The sequence below is a fragment of the Rhinolophus hipposideros genome (assembly GCF_964194185.1).
Source record: "Rhinolophus hipposideros genome assembly, chromosome: 23".
Lineage (NCBI taxonomy): Eukaryota > Metazoa > Chordata > Mammalia > Chiroptera > Rhinolophidae > Rhinolophus > Rhinolophus hipposideros.
This window is the reverse complement of record NC_138069.1, coordinates 42,489,737-42,508,065: the sequence shown is the minus strand read 5'-3', so window position 1 is coordinate 42,508,065 and position 18,329 is coordinate 42,489,737. Positions and strand designations below refer to the sequence as shown.

General features: G+C 52.0%; 1 protein-coding gene across 7 annotated transcripts in view; it reads right to left on the bottom strand.

Moving 5' to 3' along the window:
• TNRC18 (trinucleotide repeat containing 18) overlaps positions 1–18,003 on the bottom strand; it is a 74,789-nt gene extending 56,786 nt beyond the window's left edge. For 6 of the 7 annotated variants that reach the window (XM_081036025.1, XM_081036028.1, XM_081036027.1 and 3 more), the window contains exons 1-2: positions 17,670–18,003; positions 15,388–15,794 (exon numbers count right to left, since the gene is read on the bottom strand). In XM_081036025.1, coding sequence (XP_080892151.1) covers positions 15,388–15,574 — 187 coding nt within the window. In that variant the 5' untranslated portion in view covers positions 15,575–15,794; positions 17,670–18,003. Of the gene's footprint in view, positions 1–15,387; positions 15,795–17,056; positions 17,170–17,669 lie in introns of those variants that run through there. The other variant, XM_081036026.1, reaches the window with a different exon arrangement.
• Positions 18,004–18,329: the final 326 nt, after the last annotated feature.

Genomic DNA, 18,329 nt, shown 5'->3' with positions numbered 1-18,329 from the left:
GTACCCAAATTCCATCATCTGTCTTTCCTTAAAATCAAACTTTAGTTTTGCAAGTAGAAAGAGCTGGTGGTGGCCCATTATGAATATACTATTGTAAATACCACTGAAATGCACACTTTCAAACGGTAAATTGCACATTATGTGAATTTCACCCCCGACTTTTTAAAAATGCAACAAGTAAGATCTGCTCTCTGCCTCCAAATGTAGCTTCCCCTGCCGGGCCAGTGGACCAGCCTCACTGCCCAGGGCCCAGAGCAAAGCAGGTCCCACAGGCACAGTTATTCCTGGGCTGCCACCTTCTCATCCTGGCTCATCTTCCCACAGCCGTGGTAGTGAGAGATTCTGGTTACCTACCTGCTGTAATTTTCCAGACTACGAAACTGAGGCTCAGAGAGGTTGCCCAGGTTACTGAGCCTGGGTGACCAAGGTGCTAAGACAGCACTACAAGGACACTGCCACACCAAGCCCTAGCTCAGGAACGCCACCATCGGGTCCTTAGCTCAGTCTGGCCACGGTCCCTCGGTCCCTGAGCAAGGAAAGCTCTGCCCCACCCCCACCCCCACCTCCACACAGGTCCTGGCCCTTGGAGGTACTTAGAAAATTGTCTTCTCCTTCTCTGGTCCTCAGTGCCCAGTGAGAGGAGAAGGACGCCACGGGGGCAAGAATGGAGGCACGGAGGCCAGGCTATGGGACAATGTGCTCTCCCCCCGCTAATGTCTGGAGGAGGGCTCCAGGGTCCCTCTGCGCGCGTAAGCAGCAGCGAGCCGGGCACAGATGCCTTCGGCCCCCTCTGTGCGACCTCTGCACTAAGCCAACAGATTCTACCCTGGCTGGAAGCCACCAATCGCCCAAGCCCTCACATCCCACGTGCTGCTGCCCATGGACAAGCTCCTCGGGAGCCAACAGAGACCGTGAGTTTGGGGGTGAGGGCAGCCTGTCTCAGCCATCACCACCCCCCTCACCAACGCTCAGAACACAGGAAGGGCTTCAGGGGTCTGCAGAGTCGGAGACTGGCCAAAGTCACCAGAAGGTGCACCCTTCCTTCCCACCCTACCCTCCCTCCCCCCTTCTTTCCTTCCTTCCTTCCTTCATTTCTTCCTTCCTTCCTTCCCTCATGCTACGGGCTGGGGCATGACCCACCCTGTAAGAGGCTGTGCTGTGCCATCTGCTGGCAGGTCCCCACAGAGGGTAACGGTGAGGCCACCTCGGCTTGCCAGTGGAATCTTGCCCCTGTAATGGATGTAGTCACTGGGGACCCTCCTGGGCACCTAAAGTCCTTGCTGGTGGGAGCGGGGAGGGCGGCCTGATGAGATCATGAGTACAAAGGTTTGGTAAACAGTGAAGGGCTCAGAGTTTATCGCGGTCAAGGGCCTGGGCTGGAATATGGAACAGCACAGCCCCCCAAAGGGTCTTTGCATCTCAGCCTGGACTCTATTCCTCCCCCTCCAGACACAGCCACTTAGATGTACACACCTCACTCCCTTCTCTTTCGGCTCAAGTGACGCTGAGTGAATGTGGCCTTCCCTAACCACCCCATCCCCCACACCCTTCCCTGGATTATTTTCCTCCACCATGCTTATCACCGTTTATCATACCATATACACATTAGTTCCTTCTTTATTGTACTTCCTTGTTTATTGTTCCTCTCCACCCACTGGAACAGGAGTCGGCAAGCTTTGTCTTGAAAGGACCAGATAATACTTTAGGCATTGCAGGCCTATTCTGCCTGCTACAGCAAAAGCAGCCACAGACAATACTCAAACAATTAGGCTTCGTTCCAATAAACTTTACTTATAAAAACTGGAGATCGACCAGATTTGGCCCTAATTTGCAGACCCCTGCCTGACAACGTGGGTTTCCTCCATCCCAAGGCCCTACACAATGCAGATAGTAGGTGCTCAATTAACAGTTATGGGCAAGATCAACATCAGCTAGGGCTGAGGAAGGAGGAAGAGGGGCCTTTCCTGGGGCCCTACTTAACAGCCAGCGTGGGGTTTGCTAGAGGCTTCAAGACATCCATAGGGAATATAGTCAATAGCATTGTAATAACTATGGTGTCAGATGGGGACTAGACTTATTGGGGAAATCACTTTGTAAGTTACATAAATGTCTGAAACTAATATAATGCCGTGTGTCAACTGTAATTGAAATTATTTAGTATTGTTTTAAGAAAAGGTCTCAAGACTCCGCTTCATTCTGTCTCCCCACCTCCCTCAACTCTGGGAGGGTGGATTCTTGTCCTTTTTACAGATCAGGAAACTGAGGCTGATTCCAAAATCTACACTGTTTCACTCTGCCACACCAGCCAGACACCAGACCCTATTTTCATATTTTCACTCGGAAAGTCCGCTGCTTAACCAAACACAGAACAAATATTTTTTCCCTTTCTGTTTTAAAACATTTTGGCCTTGCAAGCGAAAGGACTGCATCTGTTAAGAAGTCACCCCAAAGGCTGTCATCAGAGGATCTGATCAGCGAGATCAAATCAGGGTTATCACCCAGAAAAGAGCTCATTCCAGCCCAGAGCATGTGACTTAGGCGTTTCTATGACAGCAGGTGAAAATAGCATGAGGACCCTCTTGATAAAACAACCTTCAGACTCCTCATGACCCCACTGGGTTTCGGTTTGAAGATGTCTGTACTATCTACGCCAAAAAATGGGTTAAAGCCCTGGCTGTAGAAAGAATCTTATCCCTCAGGCAGACTCCAATGAAGTTACAAAGAAAGAACTATGGTAAATGGCCAAATTTAGGAAAAAGTTCACTGCCATTAGTATCACAATGGACTATCAAAACAGGGTGATGTTATTTTCATCCATCAAATTAACACGTTTGGTTTGGTTAGAGGGGAGGGCGGGGCGGGACACGGGGAGGGTATGGGCAAAGCCAGCCTATCCTCAGCTTTTGGAAAGCACATCAGTTAAGGTTTATTAGGCCCAGGAAGGCATGGACCCACTTCTGGGGGTCCCTCGCAGGGAAATCACCAGACTTGTGGGCAAAGATGTCCTTACTAAGATGCTCAGGGCAGCAGTCTTCTCCAGATTCAGTACAATCCCAGTCAAATTCCAGAGGAACAAGATACTGTGTGATTCCACTTCTGTGAGGAACTAGAGAAGTCAAGTTCATACAGACAGAAAGTCGGAGGGGGTCTGGGGCGGGGAAAGAGTTGTTGTTTCATAGGTACAGGGTTGCAATTTGGGAAGATGGAAACATTCTGGAGATGGATGGTGGTGACTGTTACACAACAACGTGAATGTGCTTAATGCCACAGAAAAAAATGCTTAAAATGGTAAGTTTATGTTATGTGTATTTTACCAGTTTAAAAAAAGTTATATAGAAACACAAAGAATCAAGAATAGCCAAGGTTCAAATTATGGTGATGGAAGGAGAACTGATTCTGGGTGGTGAACACACAGTGGGATTTATAGATGATGTAATACAGAATTGTACACCTGAAATCTATGTAATTTTACTAACAAATGTCACCCCAATAAATTTAAAAAAAAAGAACAGCCAAGGTAACCTTGAAAATGAAGTACCAGATCAATACCAACACGTCTACACATGTGCCAGCCTGGTGGCTCAGGTGGTGGGAGCGCAGTATTCCTAAGGCAGCGGTCGCCAGTTTCCCACATGGGCCAGTGAGCTGCGCCCTCTACAGCTAAGACTGTGAACAACTGCTCTCCCTGGAGCTGGGCTGCGTGAGCTGCCATGGGCTACCATGGGCTACCATCTGCCACCTCGAGCGGCCAGTAGCCAGCATTGAGTGGCCGGCAGCCATTATGAGCAGCCAGCAAGAGCTGCGGTGAGCAGTCGACCGACTGCCTCAGCCAGGGAGAGAGCAGGGCTCAGAATACCAGCATGGGCCAGGGAGCTGCGTCCTACACAACTAGACTGAAACAGCTGGAACCAGAGTGGGGGGGTGGGGAGGGGAGGAGGAAAACGGGGGGAAAAAACATCTACACGTACAATAATGAAGCTGGTGGGCATGAGCACAAATTCCATGAACAGACCTATTGGAGGGGACCGTCCAGAAACAGCCCCACAGGTGCACATGGTGGAGAAAGGATGCTTTTGTAATCAATGCTTGCATCTGGTCAGCTTGGATCTCCATATGGGAAAAGCCATGGATGCTGACCCCTACTTCACACCACACATAAAAATCAATTCCAGGTGGATTGCAGACCTCCATGTGAAAGGCAAAATAAGAAAGCGTCTAGAAGGAAACACTGGAGGAGGGCAGGCAACAGTTTCTCAAAGACCATGTAAAAAGCAGTAGCCATAAAGGTAAGACAGACATACTGGATTACATTAAAACTAGGAGCTTCTATCCATCATCACACGACACCATTAGGAGAAAGATGAACCACCGCGTGAAGACCTGTATAGTATGAGTATGTCACCAATGAAGGGCTTGCACCAGAATATATAAAGAGCTTCTGCAAATCAATAAGACAAAGACAGACAACTCAATGTAAAGACGAGTGAAAGACATGACAGGAGGGTCACAAACAAAAATGTCCAAATGCCCAATACACTCATGACAAGGTACTCAGCCTCTTACACCATGGAGGAAATGTAAATTAGAACTACTATACACCCACCAGAAGGGTTAAAATGAAAAAAAGGAAAGATAGACAATAGTAATACACAACCAGAGGGAGCGTAAATTAGCACAACCACTCTCAAAGAGTTTGGCAGAACCTGCCAACCTTTCTGACCCAGCCATGCCCTCACAAGTAAGTGTAGAAATGCCCATAGCAAGCCGGACTTCAAGAACCTTTCCACCTACAATGGCCTAACTTGGAAAACAACCCAAACGTCCATCAACAGCTGGATAAACAAATTGTAACATTATCATACAATAGCACACCTTCAGCAAGTAGAATTACAACCACACAGAATACAACATGAAAAATCTCAGGACCTCACACAAAGGAGAACACACCATGTGCTTCCATCAACATGACGTGTACAAATAGGTCAAGTTAGAGGTCACGTGGGGAAGGGGCAGTGATGGAATGGGGCATATGGGTTTCTTTGTTAATCTGGTTGATGGTTACACTGGTGGGTTCAGTTTGTAAAAACAAAAAAACGTAATGGAGCTGTATACATTTATGATCTGTGCTCATTCCTCTGTGTATCTTAAATCCCAGTAAAAAATATCCTTTAAAAAGAGATCAATGGATAGGGGAGGGGCAATCTAAACACAAGCATGGTAAACATTACATTTAGAGTAATTTTCATAGACAACACACATTGACAAAATTTGCAAAAACCACCAACTAGTAAATAAAGTGAGCCAAGAAAGGAAAAAGGAAAGAGAAAGAAAAATTCCTATCAATATCCCTCCTCTCCCCGGGCCCTGACTTTCTTGCATAGTTCAGGCTGGGCTCCTAGATCCTTTACATTCCCGCTATGTGACCTTGGGGAGGAAACAACCTCTCAGTGCCTTACTTTCCTTGAAAGTAAAATGAAGGTGGCAAGAAAAGAAAAAAGCTGTGACGGGTCACGCCTGTGTCCTCTGCTTCGTGGCAATCGCCTGTCCTGGAGGAAGGTGCCACGTGACAGACAAGCCAGCAGGGGTAGCGGACAGGGGGCTGACCCTGCACCATCTTTCTGCTGTGGCTAGGTCACAGGACCTATGGCCACTGCCACCGTCCCCAAGCTCCCATCGGTGCAGCAGAAGTGGCTGAGCGCTTTGAACTGCAAAGTTTCCTCTAAGTCAAACAGATGCTTAGGAGCCACTGAGCCAGCCAGATCCACCAGCTCCTGCCTCACCCGCTCAGGAGGGCAGGGGTCCAGTGGGGCCCGGGGACTGGCTCGGCCTCCCCACCCCGTCCTGCCCTGATACAGGGCTTTGCTCCTGCAGCTCCCTCACTCGGTGCTCCCTCCCCTCCATCTGAACCCCTCCCCCAAGGCGGTCAGATCCCAGCAGGCATCTTTTAGCATCCCACAGCCCCCAGCTCCTCCCCACAAAAGGGCAATCTGGGTTAAACTCCATCCCTCCCTATCCTGGAATTTGGGCCCGAGGTGGGCTGGGACTTTGACTTGCCCCAACCAGATGCCCAACCCACAAAGTAGGTGCTCAAATCCCAAGGCCGCCCAGGCCCAGGGCGGGCAAGGCCACAGTCCTGACAAAGATATGCAAATGTTTCCACCCCAGCCTCACCCCAGGGCTCCAGACAGTTTCTCAATTCTAAAGCAATTACAGAGGATTTCCCCATTGATTTTTATTCCCCCTAACGGAGACCTGGGCCTAGAAGATGAAGGGGTAGAGACAGAGGGAAGGCCTTAGGCACTCCTGCTTCTCATGAGGTGGGTGGGGAGGACAGTGACAGGAGTCAGGTCTCCCAGGCACGTGGACCAAGGGAAGGAGAGTGGGCTGGTCCTAGGAGAGGTGGCACAGAGTTCTTTCTATCAAGACAAATCCCTTCCCAAATGCCGGAACCTCATGAAAATGACAGGAATGGTGTTTAAAAAGGAGAGAATACAAGAGAGAAATGAACAGGTGTCTACTTCCACAACATTTGGAAACGGGAAAACAGAGGTACAAGAGGTTGGCAGGGTGGGGAGTGGGGAAACTGACGCCTAAGCTTGGAAACGGGAGCCAGCAAGAAACTGACTCCACAGACCTCACAGCACTAAAGACCAAGGTGCAGAGAGGAGCAAAGGAAGAACTGAGAACTCCCCCACTCCCAGAAGCCTCCTTGTTTATTAGGGAAATGAGCAACGGACTGGTGCTGGATTCTCCGGACTAGGGTGGGACCAAAATGAAAATGAGGTCTCAGCGAAAACCCTCATCTTTGAAAGGTACACTCAGCTCTTGGAAGAGGGGCAGCCAAGTTTAAACTTCCTACATGGGATTCCTGCCTGGGAGACTGACAATTTCAGAAAGGAAAGACTGACAGACACATTCAGGGAGTTCCAGATTGCTAACAAGTCCCATCCCTGGATCTGAGTCCAGTCAGCTTGTTAGTGCCTCTTAAATAACAAGAGACACCAGGGAATCAATCACCGAGTCTCCAACGTGAAAGACAAGAAGAAAAAGAAGAAAAAGACCCAGAGGAACAGAGACAATGCATGACAGGAGAAAACTCCAGAAAGAAAAAAAAAAATACAATTCATCCCCTCAGTAATGAAAAATGTGTCCATGAAACAAGAACAGGATGCTATTAAAAAAGAGGAGCAGCCAGATTATATGAGCTCCTAGAGTTTAATACGTGACAGCCTAATTAAAAATCAACCTGAAAGGTCAGAAGAAGACACAGTTGAGAACATATCCTAGAAAGCAGAAGAAACAAAGAGACAGAAAATAGCAAAGAAAGTTTAAGAAAAGAAGAGCAGTCTGGGAGAGCCAATATCTAATAGGAGTATACTAGAGAGAACAGCAAAAAGGGTGGGAAGAAAATTACAAAACACTACTAAAATTCATCGTCATTCAAAAAAATTCAGCCTGGAGGCTTTCTTTCCAAATTGATCTGACTTATGGAGCACCCAAACAGCAAAGGCAAAAGGACCCAGAATGAGGCACATCAACATGAAATTTCAGAATGCCAGAGATAAAAGAATAACAACAGTAATAAGGCTGCAAGGTTTACTTTGTGCCAAGCAATGTTCCAGGAATTTATGTACATAATTTCAGTGAGTCCTCATACAAACCATAAAAGGTAAGCCCTATTACTCATTTTACAAAAGAGAAAACAGAAGCATCAAGGGTCAGGTAACGTGTCTAAGGCCATACAGCGAGTGTGTGGAAGAGAGAGTATATGAATTTCAGAGCCCATGATCTTAATTATGACATGGTTCCAACAGATCTTAAGCATTTGGAAAAGGGGAAAAAAGTTCACATACAAAGATCAAGAATCAAAAGGCCGTGTTTCCCTGAAAACAAGACCTAGCCTGACAATCAGCCCTGATGCATCTTTTGGAGCAAAAATTAATATAAGACCCGGTCTTATTTTAATATAAGACCAGGTATAATATAACATAATACCAGGTCTTATATTAATTTTTGCTCCAAAAGACACATTAAAGCTGATGGTCCGGCTAGGTCTTATTTTGGGGAAAACACGGTAGTATCACACTCCTCAAAAGTTACACTGGAATATAGAAGGCTTTATTGCAATTCTTTCAAAACACTAAGGGGAAATTATTTCCAAAATGCCAGTGAAGTGTGAAGGTAGTAGAAAGGCATTTCAGGCATGCTAAAGTAGGCCTGAAAGACATTGTCTTCCATATAGTTTCACAGAAAGCTACTGCAAGATGTGCTCCACCAAAACAAAACAGTAAAGCAGGGGGCCGGCCCGGTGGCTCAGGCGGTTAGAGCTCCATGCTCCTAACTCCGGTTCGATTCCCACATGGGCTGGTGGGCTCTCAACCACAAGGTTGCCAGTTTAATTCCTCGAGTCCCGCAAGGGATGGTGGGCAGCGCCCCCTGCAACTAAGATTGAACACGGCACCTTGAGCTGAGCTGCCTCCCAGATGGCTCAGTTGGTTGGAGCGTGTCCTCTCAACCACAGGGTTGCCGGGTTCGACTCCGGCAAGGGGTGGTGGGCTGCGCCCCCTGCAACTAGCAACCGCAACTAGATTTGGGGCTGAGCTGCGCCTTCCACAACTAAGACTGAAAGGACAACAACTTGACTTGGAAAAAAAAAATTCCTGATAGTACACACTGTTTCCCCCAATAAAGTCCTGTTCCCCTTCCCCAATAAAATCTTTAAAAAAAAAAAAAAAAAAGTAAAGCAGGAAAAAGGAAGGCATGGGAATCAGGAAACAGGAGATCTAACACAACAGAGGCAAAGGGAGTTTGAAGGATTCCCGCCCTACCACAGGCCCAAGCACCAGGCAAAACAGACTAGAACAGGAAGATGTAAAGGAAGATGTAAAATTCCAGCAAGGAACTCTCCAAGAAAAGAAACAGGCAGCTCATCCAACAGATTTGACCAAGAGACTGGAAGACAGAGATTCTAAGAAATCCCAGCAAATGGGGGGAAGAGGCAATTAATAACTCCAGGAAATAAAGAAATAAACTCTAGTATACCACATGGCTCAAATGTATATATTCACAAAGCCAAAACCATAATAATAAAACTAGTTTAAACAAAACTGTATTTCACATATATAGGGATGATGGGAGAAGTAAATATTGGGGGGGGGTGATATAATAACAAGAAACATTTACTAAGTGCTTATTATATTTCATACTACTCTAAATGCTTTACATGTCTTAACTCTTAAATATTCACAACAATCTCAGGAAGCAGGTGTTTTTATTATCCCCCATTTTACAGATGAGAAAACCAAGGTACAAGAGGTAAAGAAACTTGCCCACAGTCCCCTTGCCCACTAATAAACAGACAGGAGAGTCAGGAATCAGATTCAGGCAGTCTGCAAAATACTCACCTTCCATAAAAGTCAATAGAAAAATCTTAAAAAACTAAAATGTAACTAACAATTGAAGCAAATTATTACTTAGAAATATGGATAAAAATGCCAAAAGAAAGAGGCAAAAGACTTAAAAGTGGGAATCAGGAATGAGGAGACATGAGGCAGGCAATTGCTGGTTTTCTTTAGACCCTTTCCAATGCTACTTGACTTCTTAAATGATGTGTGACTTTTATTCTTAAGTTTATATTAAGCATAAAGCAGAACTGTACACTTTCAATGGGTAGATTTTATGGCATGCAAAGTATCCTCAACAAAATTTACAAAAATTAAATTAGGAAAAACATTTAAAATGCACACTCAATCAGACACTACTACATACTCGCCAGAATGTACGTATATAACACCAAAAAAAGGAGAAATATAAAATAAAAATGACAAGTTCAGATTGGGGCCCTGGAGTCTAAGGAACCCGTGGACCATCCAAGTCCAGAGTCTCTGTGCAAGGTCTGGACTAAGGCAAGGGATCCACAAGCCAGGAGTTAATGGTCATTGTAATGACAGCAATCACCTTTGCTGTAACTTTTGCAGAAGGCTGTAACTGTGTTAGGCACCGGGCTTGTACTTGCTCATTCAAACTTCACAACAACCAAATGAACTCAGTACCACTAACGGACCCATTTGATAGATAAGAAAATCAAGGCTTACAGAATCACCACATAGCCAGTAAACAGAAGAGCAAGATCTAAACCCCAGCATTCTGACCTTAGCCTCCAGGCCATCCTGCCCCATCTGACGCAGGAGTTCCTTATCTGGAGCCTAAAGGCAGGATGGGAACCTTGGCTGACTCATGAAAGCCCAGAATGTATAAAATTGGTAGTGAGTGTGTAGAGAGGGCTTTTGGTTCCAGGCTGAGGGGCCATCACTTTCCTCAGCTCATAAAGGAACCTCAGATACAGGTAGCGAGTGCATTCATGTCCTGCAAAGGTGGCGAGGAGCTTTGGTGGTTCCCACCTACCGTGTTTCCCCGAAAACAAGACCTAACTGGACCATCAGCTCTAATGCGTCTTTTGGAGCAAAAATTAATATAAGACCAAGTATTATACCATATTATATTATACCCAGCATTATATTATATTATGTTATATTACACCCACTCTACCCACTCTTAAAATAAGACTGGGTCTTATATTAATTTTTGCTCCAAAAGACACATTACAGCTGATGGTCAGGCTCGGTTTTATTTTCAAGGAAACACAGTAATGGTCCTGACTTCCTCCAAAGTCAGATGGCAGGCCTCTGTGGGTGGCTTGTCTGGTAAAGACCCTAGCCTGGGGGGTCAAGGCTGACTGCTGGCCAGCACTACCAGCAGCCCCTAGGGAGGCCCAAACTCTATCCTGACAGCAGCTCCCATTGGTCCCCTCAAAATCTGGGCTGGGAAGTAAAGGACAGGGGTGCCACTGGATGGAAGACAGGGCCACACATGACCAGGTAGGAGTTATGTCAGACTGCAGATGGGTCCATTCAGGAAGTTAAGAGCGCCCCAAGCTGACCACATCCAGATCAAGAACGCCCAATCACAACCTCTCCCCAAATCTGGTCCTCCCCATTCCTCCAAAAGTAGCACTTTCCAAAAATCCAGGCGTTGTCCCCATTCGCTGCCCTCCACATCTCTTAGCAGCCCAACCTCCACAAGGCACCAAACCCTGGTCACCTCCAGGCTCCATCCCTGGTCACTATTCACCTCCCTAAAGCCTCTTTGCAACTGACTGGTCACCTGCTTCTGTCCCCATCTACCAAACAGTCTCCAGAGCAATCTACACTCATTTTCCTCAAATGTTTATTTTGAAATAATTTCAAACTCAGGGAAAAGTATGAAATAGTGCAACAAACTGCCATATGACCTTTCCCAGGTCCCGCAATTGTGAACTTCTCACCCCGTGTACAACTTGATGTCATTCGATGTATCATTATCTCCCGGATAGTACATAAATTACTCCTTTTTCTCTCTTCCTGAGCCATTCTCGAGTAAGTTGTAGACATCACATCCCCTACCCCTAAACATTTTAGTATTCTTCCTTCCTAAAAGCAAGGGCATTCTCTTACATAAACACAATACAGTTATCAACTTCATGAAACAATATTGTCTTTATACTATCAGCTAATCTACAGTCCATATTCCAATTTCGCCAATTGCCCCAATGATGTCCTTTAGAGCAATTTCTTCCCTGCTCCAAGATCCCATCGAGGGCCATACATGGCCTTCAGCTGTGACATTTTTTTTAAAGTCTCTTTTAATCAGCAACAGTTCTTGGCCTTCCTTTGCCTTGCATGCCACTGACATTTTTTAAGAGTCCAGACCAGTTCTGTAAAATGTCCCTCAATTTGAGTCACTCCTTCCACTGCCTTTTCATTCCTGTTTCAAATTCCAAGACCTCATTACAGGTCCCACCCTCCTCCTACCACCTTCCTTGCCCATCCCAGCTCCCCCCACCCCCAGCCATTCTCAGACTCACAGCCCCTCACCACTCAGGCCAAAACAGACCCTCAGCATTCTCTGTCCATCAAAGCCTGCATCTCTACTTAAAATGATTTTGTTCCCTTATTTGCATGTTTATTGCCTGGCCCCATACTAGGATGGGAGCTCCAATAAAAGCAAAGATTTTTGTCTGTTTGGTCACTGCTGGATCCCCAGGCCCAGAGCAGTGCCGGGCATGCGGGAGGCACTTGGAAATCATTTGCTGAGTAAATGAACAAGCCAGGAGAGAAAGTGCTGGCGGGTAGAGCCAGGCGGCCTGGAGGCCATTCCAGATTCCAGAACCTCCCCCAGGCCTCCCTGTGCCTCTGACCAGAGGAAGAAGCACCCAGCAAATCTCCCTTATCTTTGGGATCACATCACTCCACCAGCCAGCCCACTGATTAATCGTTTTAAATCAATCCCAGTAGGCTGACCGGCTGAATTCCACAGATAGAGCTGATGGACGCTGAGAAGGCTGTGACCCTCGGTGTCACCCGCCAATCCAAAGTGCGAGGCTCCCATCCTGATCCTTGGTTCCCACCCCTCGTTCAGGTATCCTCCAGGATTCGGGGGCAGGTAGAATCAACATCCAAGTACAAAATCCTGCTAATAGCTCTTTAATTGCAACTGAGGAGGGCTGAGTCCTGGCCTCCCAACTCCAAAGCAGAAAGGCAACCCTTCCGATTCTGGCTTGTCATTTACTTGTCTGCTTCACCAGCGGCTGTGAACATTTAGGGCTCACATATACATCTCTACTCAAGGTTATGGGAAAGCTAAACCACCACCCTTTATCCCAAACCCCATTTATTCTGGACTTCACCTCCTCTTCTTCAAAGGAAAGAGCCGAACTCACCCGCCTAGAACCATGATGCAGAAGGCAGATTCTCCTGCAGACCCTCCCCACGGCAACCCTCCTCTCAATAGCTCTCTGGATGGGGTCCCAGCATCCCCCCAGCCAGGGGCCCCTCCCACCCTGAGCTCTCCCAGGGCAGCTCCCTCTGCCGAGGAGGGTTCCGTGAATCAACCAGGACCCCGCCCACGCTGGAGTCCAGAGGTAACAGGGATGGCCCCATTCCCTCGCTGTGTGACCCGGGGCAAATGGCTCGGCCTCTCCGGGCTTCCCAGTACAAAAATAAACAAAGATGGGGTTGATAACGCTGGCCAGACCCAAGAAGCTGACAGCCAAGAAGGCGAGGGCGTTGAAAGCGAAATTTTAGCACCTGCACCCCATAAAAAAGCGGGGAAGGAGTGCTGGGTTGAGGGATTTGTAATCCAGCCCCACCCAAACTGTGAATGGGGAGCAGCTCCCTACCTCCTGGCTAATGGGATTAGTTAGCACAGGGCTCTGTTAGCTGGGCGTTGGCCTGGGGTTGAGGTCTCTAGGAGGCCACTCAAGGTAGGGGCAGCAAGGGGCAGCGCCAACCCCCCACCCTTCCCTCCCGGTGAGCACAGGGCCGAAGGGCGGCTTCGGTGGCTTTTCCCCTGCAGCGTTTCCCGAGCCCGCCTGCTATTTCCTCCATGACCTCAGCCGCCGAGTACGCAGTTAGGCAGCTCCTAACGCGGGAGCGGGAGGCGCCAAGGCAAGCCTCTGCGGCCACCTCCGGCTGCACTTCCTCGTCCGGCCGGCCTCCGGTCAAGTCGCTTCCCCGTTTCCCGCCTCAACCTCCCCATCTACCTAATGGGCGTTGGGCGGTCTGACTGCCGCGGTTAGGTCAGGCGCAGCCCTGGCACGGTGCGCGCCCGCACAGGCGCCCCAGGAGTAGTGACTTGTTTTCCCTGCTTCGGATTAGGGCACTTGGCCTCTGCCCGCCCGACTCCGATCTGAGACCGGGAGTCCGCGGGGCCTCTCGCTGACTCTCGGAAAGCGAGCGGAGGCCCTACAGCCAGGTAGACCCCGGGACCGATTCCCAGGACGCTGACCCCCTGCCCACCACCGCGGGCTGGAACGAGACCCGATGAGCTCAAAAGACACGCAAACAAAAATTACCGCGGCCTCTGGGGGCGTACAAAAGGGGACGTCCCAAGCGGCCCTTTGTACCCCGGGGTCTCCCACAACCCTTCCTCCAGGGTCTCCAGCGCTCTTCTTACGCCGTCCTCGCGGCCCCCCGGGGCGGAATGCGGGCCCCACGGGGAGACGCGCGCCCGGGTCCTCGCACCCCCGCCGGCGGGGGAGCTCTGCGCTCGCAGCCCCCGCGCGGCCCCTCCCCCGCCCAGCGCCTCACAAAGGCCCTTTGTCTCGCCGAGTCCCGGGACTCTGGTTCCTGAAAAGTTCCAGGAGAAAAACCGAAGAGACAAAAACGGCGAGCGCGGCAGAGTGGGCAGGGTCGGTGGGGCAGGGCAAAGGCGGCGCAAGAGGTGTCCCCTCCAAGACCCCAAGGCCTAGGAGAGCGCGGGGGCTCCCCGAGAAATCACAAGAGCCCTAGACTACTTCGGAGTGGGAGAGGTGGGTTTTCCAAAAGTCGAGGCGTGAGACGCCAGGCACACACTGGAGGCAGCCGGGGAGGAGGGACCGGATCTCGTGCGGCGGCGGGAGGCAGGTCTGGAGGGCCCCGCGACTCCCTGCCCGCCGCGCCCGACTGAAGCGGCCGCGGCTCGCCGGGACAAGCTTCTCCCTCCCCGTCGCTGTCCCCACCGAACCTGGGCAGCCCCCTCGAGAAATGGCGAAGGCCGCTGGGCCTTCTCCAACAGGCGCAAGGTTTACCCAACGCCGCTCGAGCCCGGCCGCTCCGCTCTCGCGCCGCTTCCATCCCCCAGCTTCGGGGCGGCGGGGGCCCAGTTTCTGCGTCTCCGTCGCGCTCCCCTTCCCTCCAGAGTACATAGGGCCCCAGCGGCCGGGGTCGCTGCTCTCCTACCAGGGTGTGGGTTCCGGGAGCGCTGTTCTCCCAGAGGGCGAGGGGCTCCCGAGGGCCGCCGCCCGCCCGCCAGAGGCCAAGGTCCCAGGACTGGGGTTCCCGTCCTCCCCACACCCCCAGGCATTCGGGGCTGGCTGGAGACCCCGCACCGCTCGAACGGAGGAGCTAGGAATTAGTGGAGAAGCTAGGAATGCAACGGGGGCCCACCCGCGCTGGCAAAGCCGTTTATCAAGAATAGATTCGAGCTCCGGGAGTGTGTGTCTCAAAGAACGTAGGACTGGTTTCTCGCCCAGATTTTGGAAACTCCAGCCCAGCCTCAGCCGCAGGGGCTCGGGGGTTGCATTCGCCCCAGATGGCTCCAATTTCCGCAGACTGGTGAGAAACCGCGCGCCCGGGGAGGCAGCGGAGCAGCGCGCCCCTGTCCGCGGGCGCCTCGCGACCGGCCTCTGCCCTGGGCCCAGGGGTCTCCCCGCCCCGAGAGCCGAGACTGCTCGCAACCCCGTGGACAGGCCGAGAGGGAGGCGCCGCGCCACCGTCGCGAACGCTGGGGAACAAACCCAGATGTATTTCCGGGGCCTCCCTCCTTGGATCTGGGGGGGGAGCGGGGGCTGACTCGGCGCAGAGTACTTACCCGGGTGCGGGTGGAGGTTGAGGCCGGCCATGTACTTCCCAGGCGGCAGCGGGCCCTGCAAGCCCGAAGCGGGCAGGCGTCCGGCCGTGGCCGCACCCACGCGGTGGCTGTCCATCGCCAGGCCGGACAGCAGCGGCGGCGGGGGGCCGTGCACGGACCGCGGAGGCCCAAAGTCTCGGCCATCCATCCTCCGCGGGAGTGCCGCGGCCAGCCCCCCACCCGGCCCGCTGGCCTCGTTCCGCGGGACCTAAAAGTTCGGCCTCAGCGTAGTCCCAGAGTCCTCGGGTAGCGGGGGCTCCGCGGCGTGCATGGCGGCGGCGGGCCCGCGGCCCAGGACGCGCAGGCGGCCGGAGGTGGGGCCCCTCCCGGCGACCAGGCAGAGCTGAGCGAGGCGGCGCACACGGCGTCTTGGCGGGGACAGGAGAAAGGCCGCGGAGCAAACAGAGGGGAGAAAAGGAAAAAGGGGAAGAAAAAAACAAGTTTCAGAAAGTCGTCTTGCCGTTCGGTGTCAGGGGCTGCCGATGTGGTGGCCAGAAACGATATCGGGAATCAGCCCATTTTCCATAAAAAGTAAAAATCCATTTTCTTTCCTCCGGTGGCTTCAGGCTCCCCGGCCGGGGCTCGGAAAGTGACGGGTAGCGCGCTGCGCCCCAGCCCGGACTCTGCCCGGCGGCTCCCGGGTCCTCCCGGGCTGAGGAAGGCCTCTCGGCCGCGCCCGGACGGCGCAAATACAAACCTTCGAAGTGTGTTTGATTCCTGGGCGTCACATGCTCCAGGGTTTCAAACCGTGAAACCTTTCCAAGAGCAGTTCGCAATGTCTCTCTAAACACTGTCACTATCTGACCCGGAAAGTTTAATATTTAATCTTTAGGGGCCCTCGCCTGAGTTTGGTTTCCCTGAGCTCGTCCCGAGCCGCCCAACTCACGGTTTTTTCGTGAGAAAGGGTGCAAAGCGCCTTTACTATTTTTAAAGAGACTCGCCGCCCCCCCCGCCCCCCCGGGCCACTGTGAGTCGCAGAATCGGAGTCCGAGCAGAGGACCCGAGACGTGGCATTCTCGCCCGAGGACTGAAACGAATCCTTCCCAACAAGCTTTGGTTTCATTTTCCAACGCCCTGGCCTGGGAATCCTACGGCCCGAGACGTAGCCTGGCGCGGGCATTTGAGGGGCGTCAGAAGGGAAGGAAGGGGCTCAAGGGTCTCGCTCCTACCCTAGCTTCCCCCAACCCCAAAAATAACCTACAAAGAAAATCCTCGAACCGCGCGGGCCGACCGAGGGGCGCCTCCCCCAGCACTGGGAAAATCCCCCTGTAGTTCCAGTTTGAAGCTGTTTGTTTAAAAGATTTGTGTTGGCCGGTTCCCGTGGGGGCGGGAGAGGGTCTTGGAGCCAACCCTGCCCTCGCTCTCCGTCTGCCCACAGCAGCTTGTATTCCTGATTCCCGAGGCCGGAGCGCTCCTAGAGCCAAAGCCACCGGCTCCCGGGTGCCCGCCCTGCGTCCCGCGCCGCGAGGTGCAGACCCCTCGACCGCCAACCCCCCGGCCTCCTTTTCCAGCCTCCCTCCACAACTTTGTTAAAGGTGCTCATTTTAACCCGGTTTTGGTTACAACCACCTCCTCCTCCTCCCTCTCTCCCTCCTTCCCATCAATCTCTGGTTACCAGATCCGCGTTTACTTTGGAAAAATCTAAGATCGCCACATCCGAGGATACATGTCTTAAGAAGGCGATGAGCTTTCCGTGATTTTTTAAAAAATGTTCTTTGTGTAGCTTTTCTAAAAGCCAGCGCTTCAGGGCATGCCCCGGCGCCCCACTTTGGAGAAGTCGGGGTGAAGCCCCCCGGAAAACCCTCGCTCTGGTAGAGAAGCTGGCTCAGCCATCTGCGGGCTCCGCTGCGTTCTCCCTACTTTTTTCTCTCTTTTAAATGCAGTTAAAATGGCTGAATTCCGGCTTTTAATTAAAAACAGCCTATAATCGAAAGCGTTTAGGCGTCCCTGGCTCCCCCGTCGCCTGCCGGGAACCGAGAAGGGAACCGACGCCCCTCGGCCCGGCTGGGCAGGTTGTAGAGAGGCTGGGGGCTCAGGTGGGTGCTCCGGGCGCAGCGGCTCGCCCCCACCCTTCCCAGGGCGCCCCCACCTCGCCGGCCCTTGTCCCCATTCCATTCTCGGGGGCTGGAAAGCTGCGGGGATCCCCGGAGCACCCCGAGTGGGAGGCGGGTTGGGGGGGCAGCTGGAGAAGTTTGGAGACCATCGCGCCTGGCCAGGGGCGGGCGGGCGACCCGGCGGCGTACCTGGCGCGGCGGGGCTCCCGGCTCCGGGCTCCGGCGACGGCGACTCCGGTGGCGGCCCCGGCTCCCGGCGCGGCTAGGCGCCCTTGCAGCCCGCCATCCCGCGGCCGCTGCTCCCCTTCGCCACCCGCAGCCTCCTCACACTTTTTGCCCGCCTTTCCTTTTTTTGGTAGAAAACCGCTCCCCGGGCCGAGGGCTCGGCGCGCCAACTCCTCCGCCCTCCCGCTGCCGGGTTCCCGCAGCCCCCGGAAAAGCCAGCTTTCCTCCCGCCGAGCTCCCCGCTTTTTAATAAAATCCAGGTAGCGCCGGTTTAAAGAATCCCAAATCTCCATATACAGCCCGGGATTGGAAAAGGTACATTACACAACCCCCCTTTCAAGTTCCTCTCGTTGGATCTAAAAAAAAAAAAAAAAAAAAAAAAACCAGCGGGGGGGAGGGGGTGACTGGGGGAGGGGAGCACTCTCCGCCGAAGAAACACGCATTGTTCCCGGGTGCCCGCCTCCCCCCCAGGCCGGCCCCCAGCTGCCACCCATTGGCCGCGCGCGCCGCCAATCCCGCTCATGTAAACACCTTGGCCCTCAGCCATTCCTATAAAACCAATTACGGACCAAGGGGCTCCAGCAGTTTCCAGGCTCCCCTCGGCGGGGCTGAATGATCAAAACT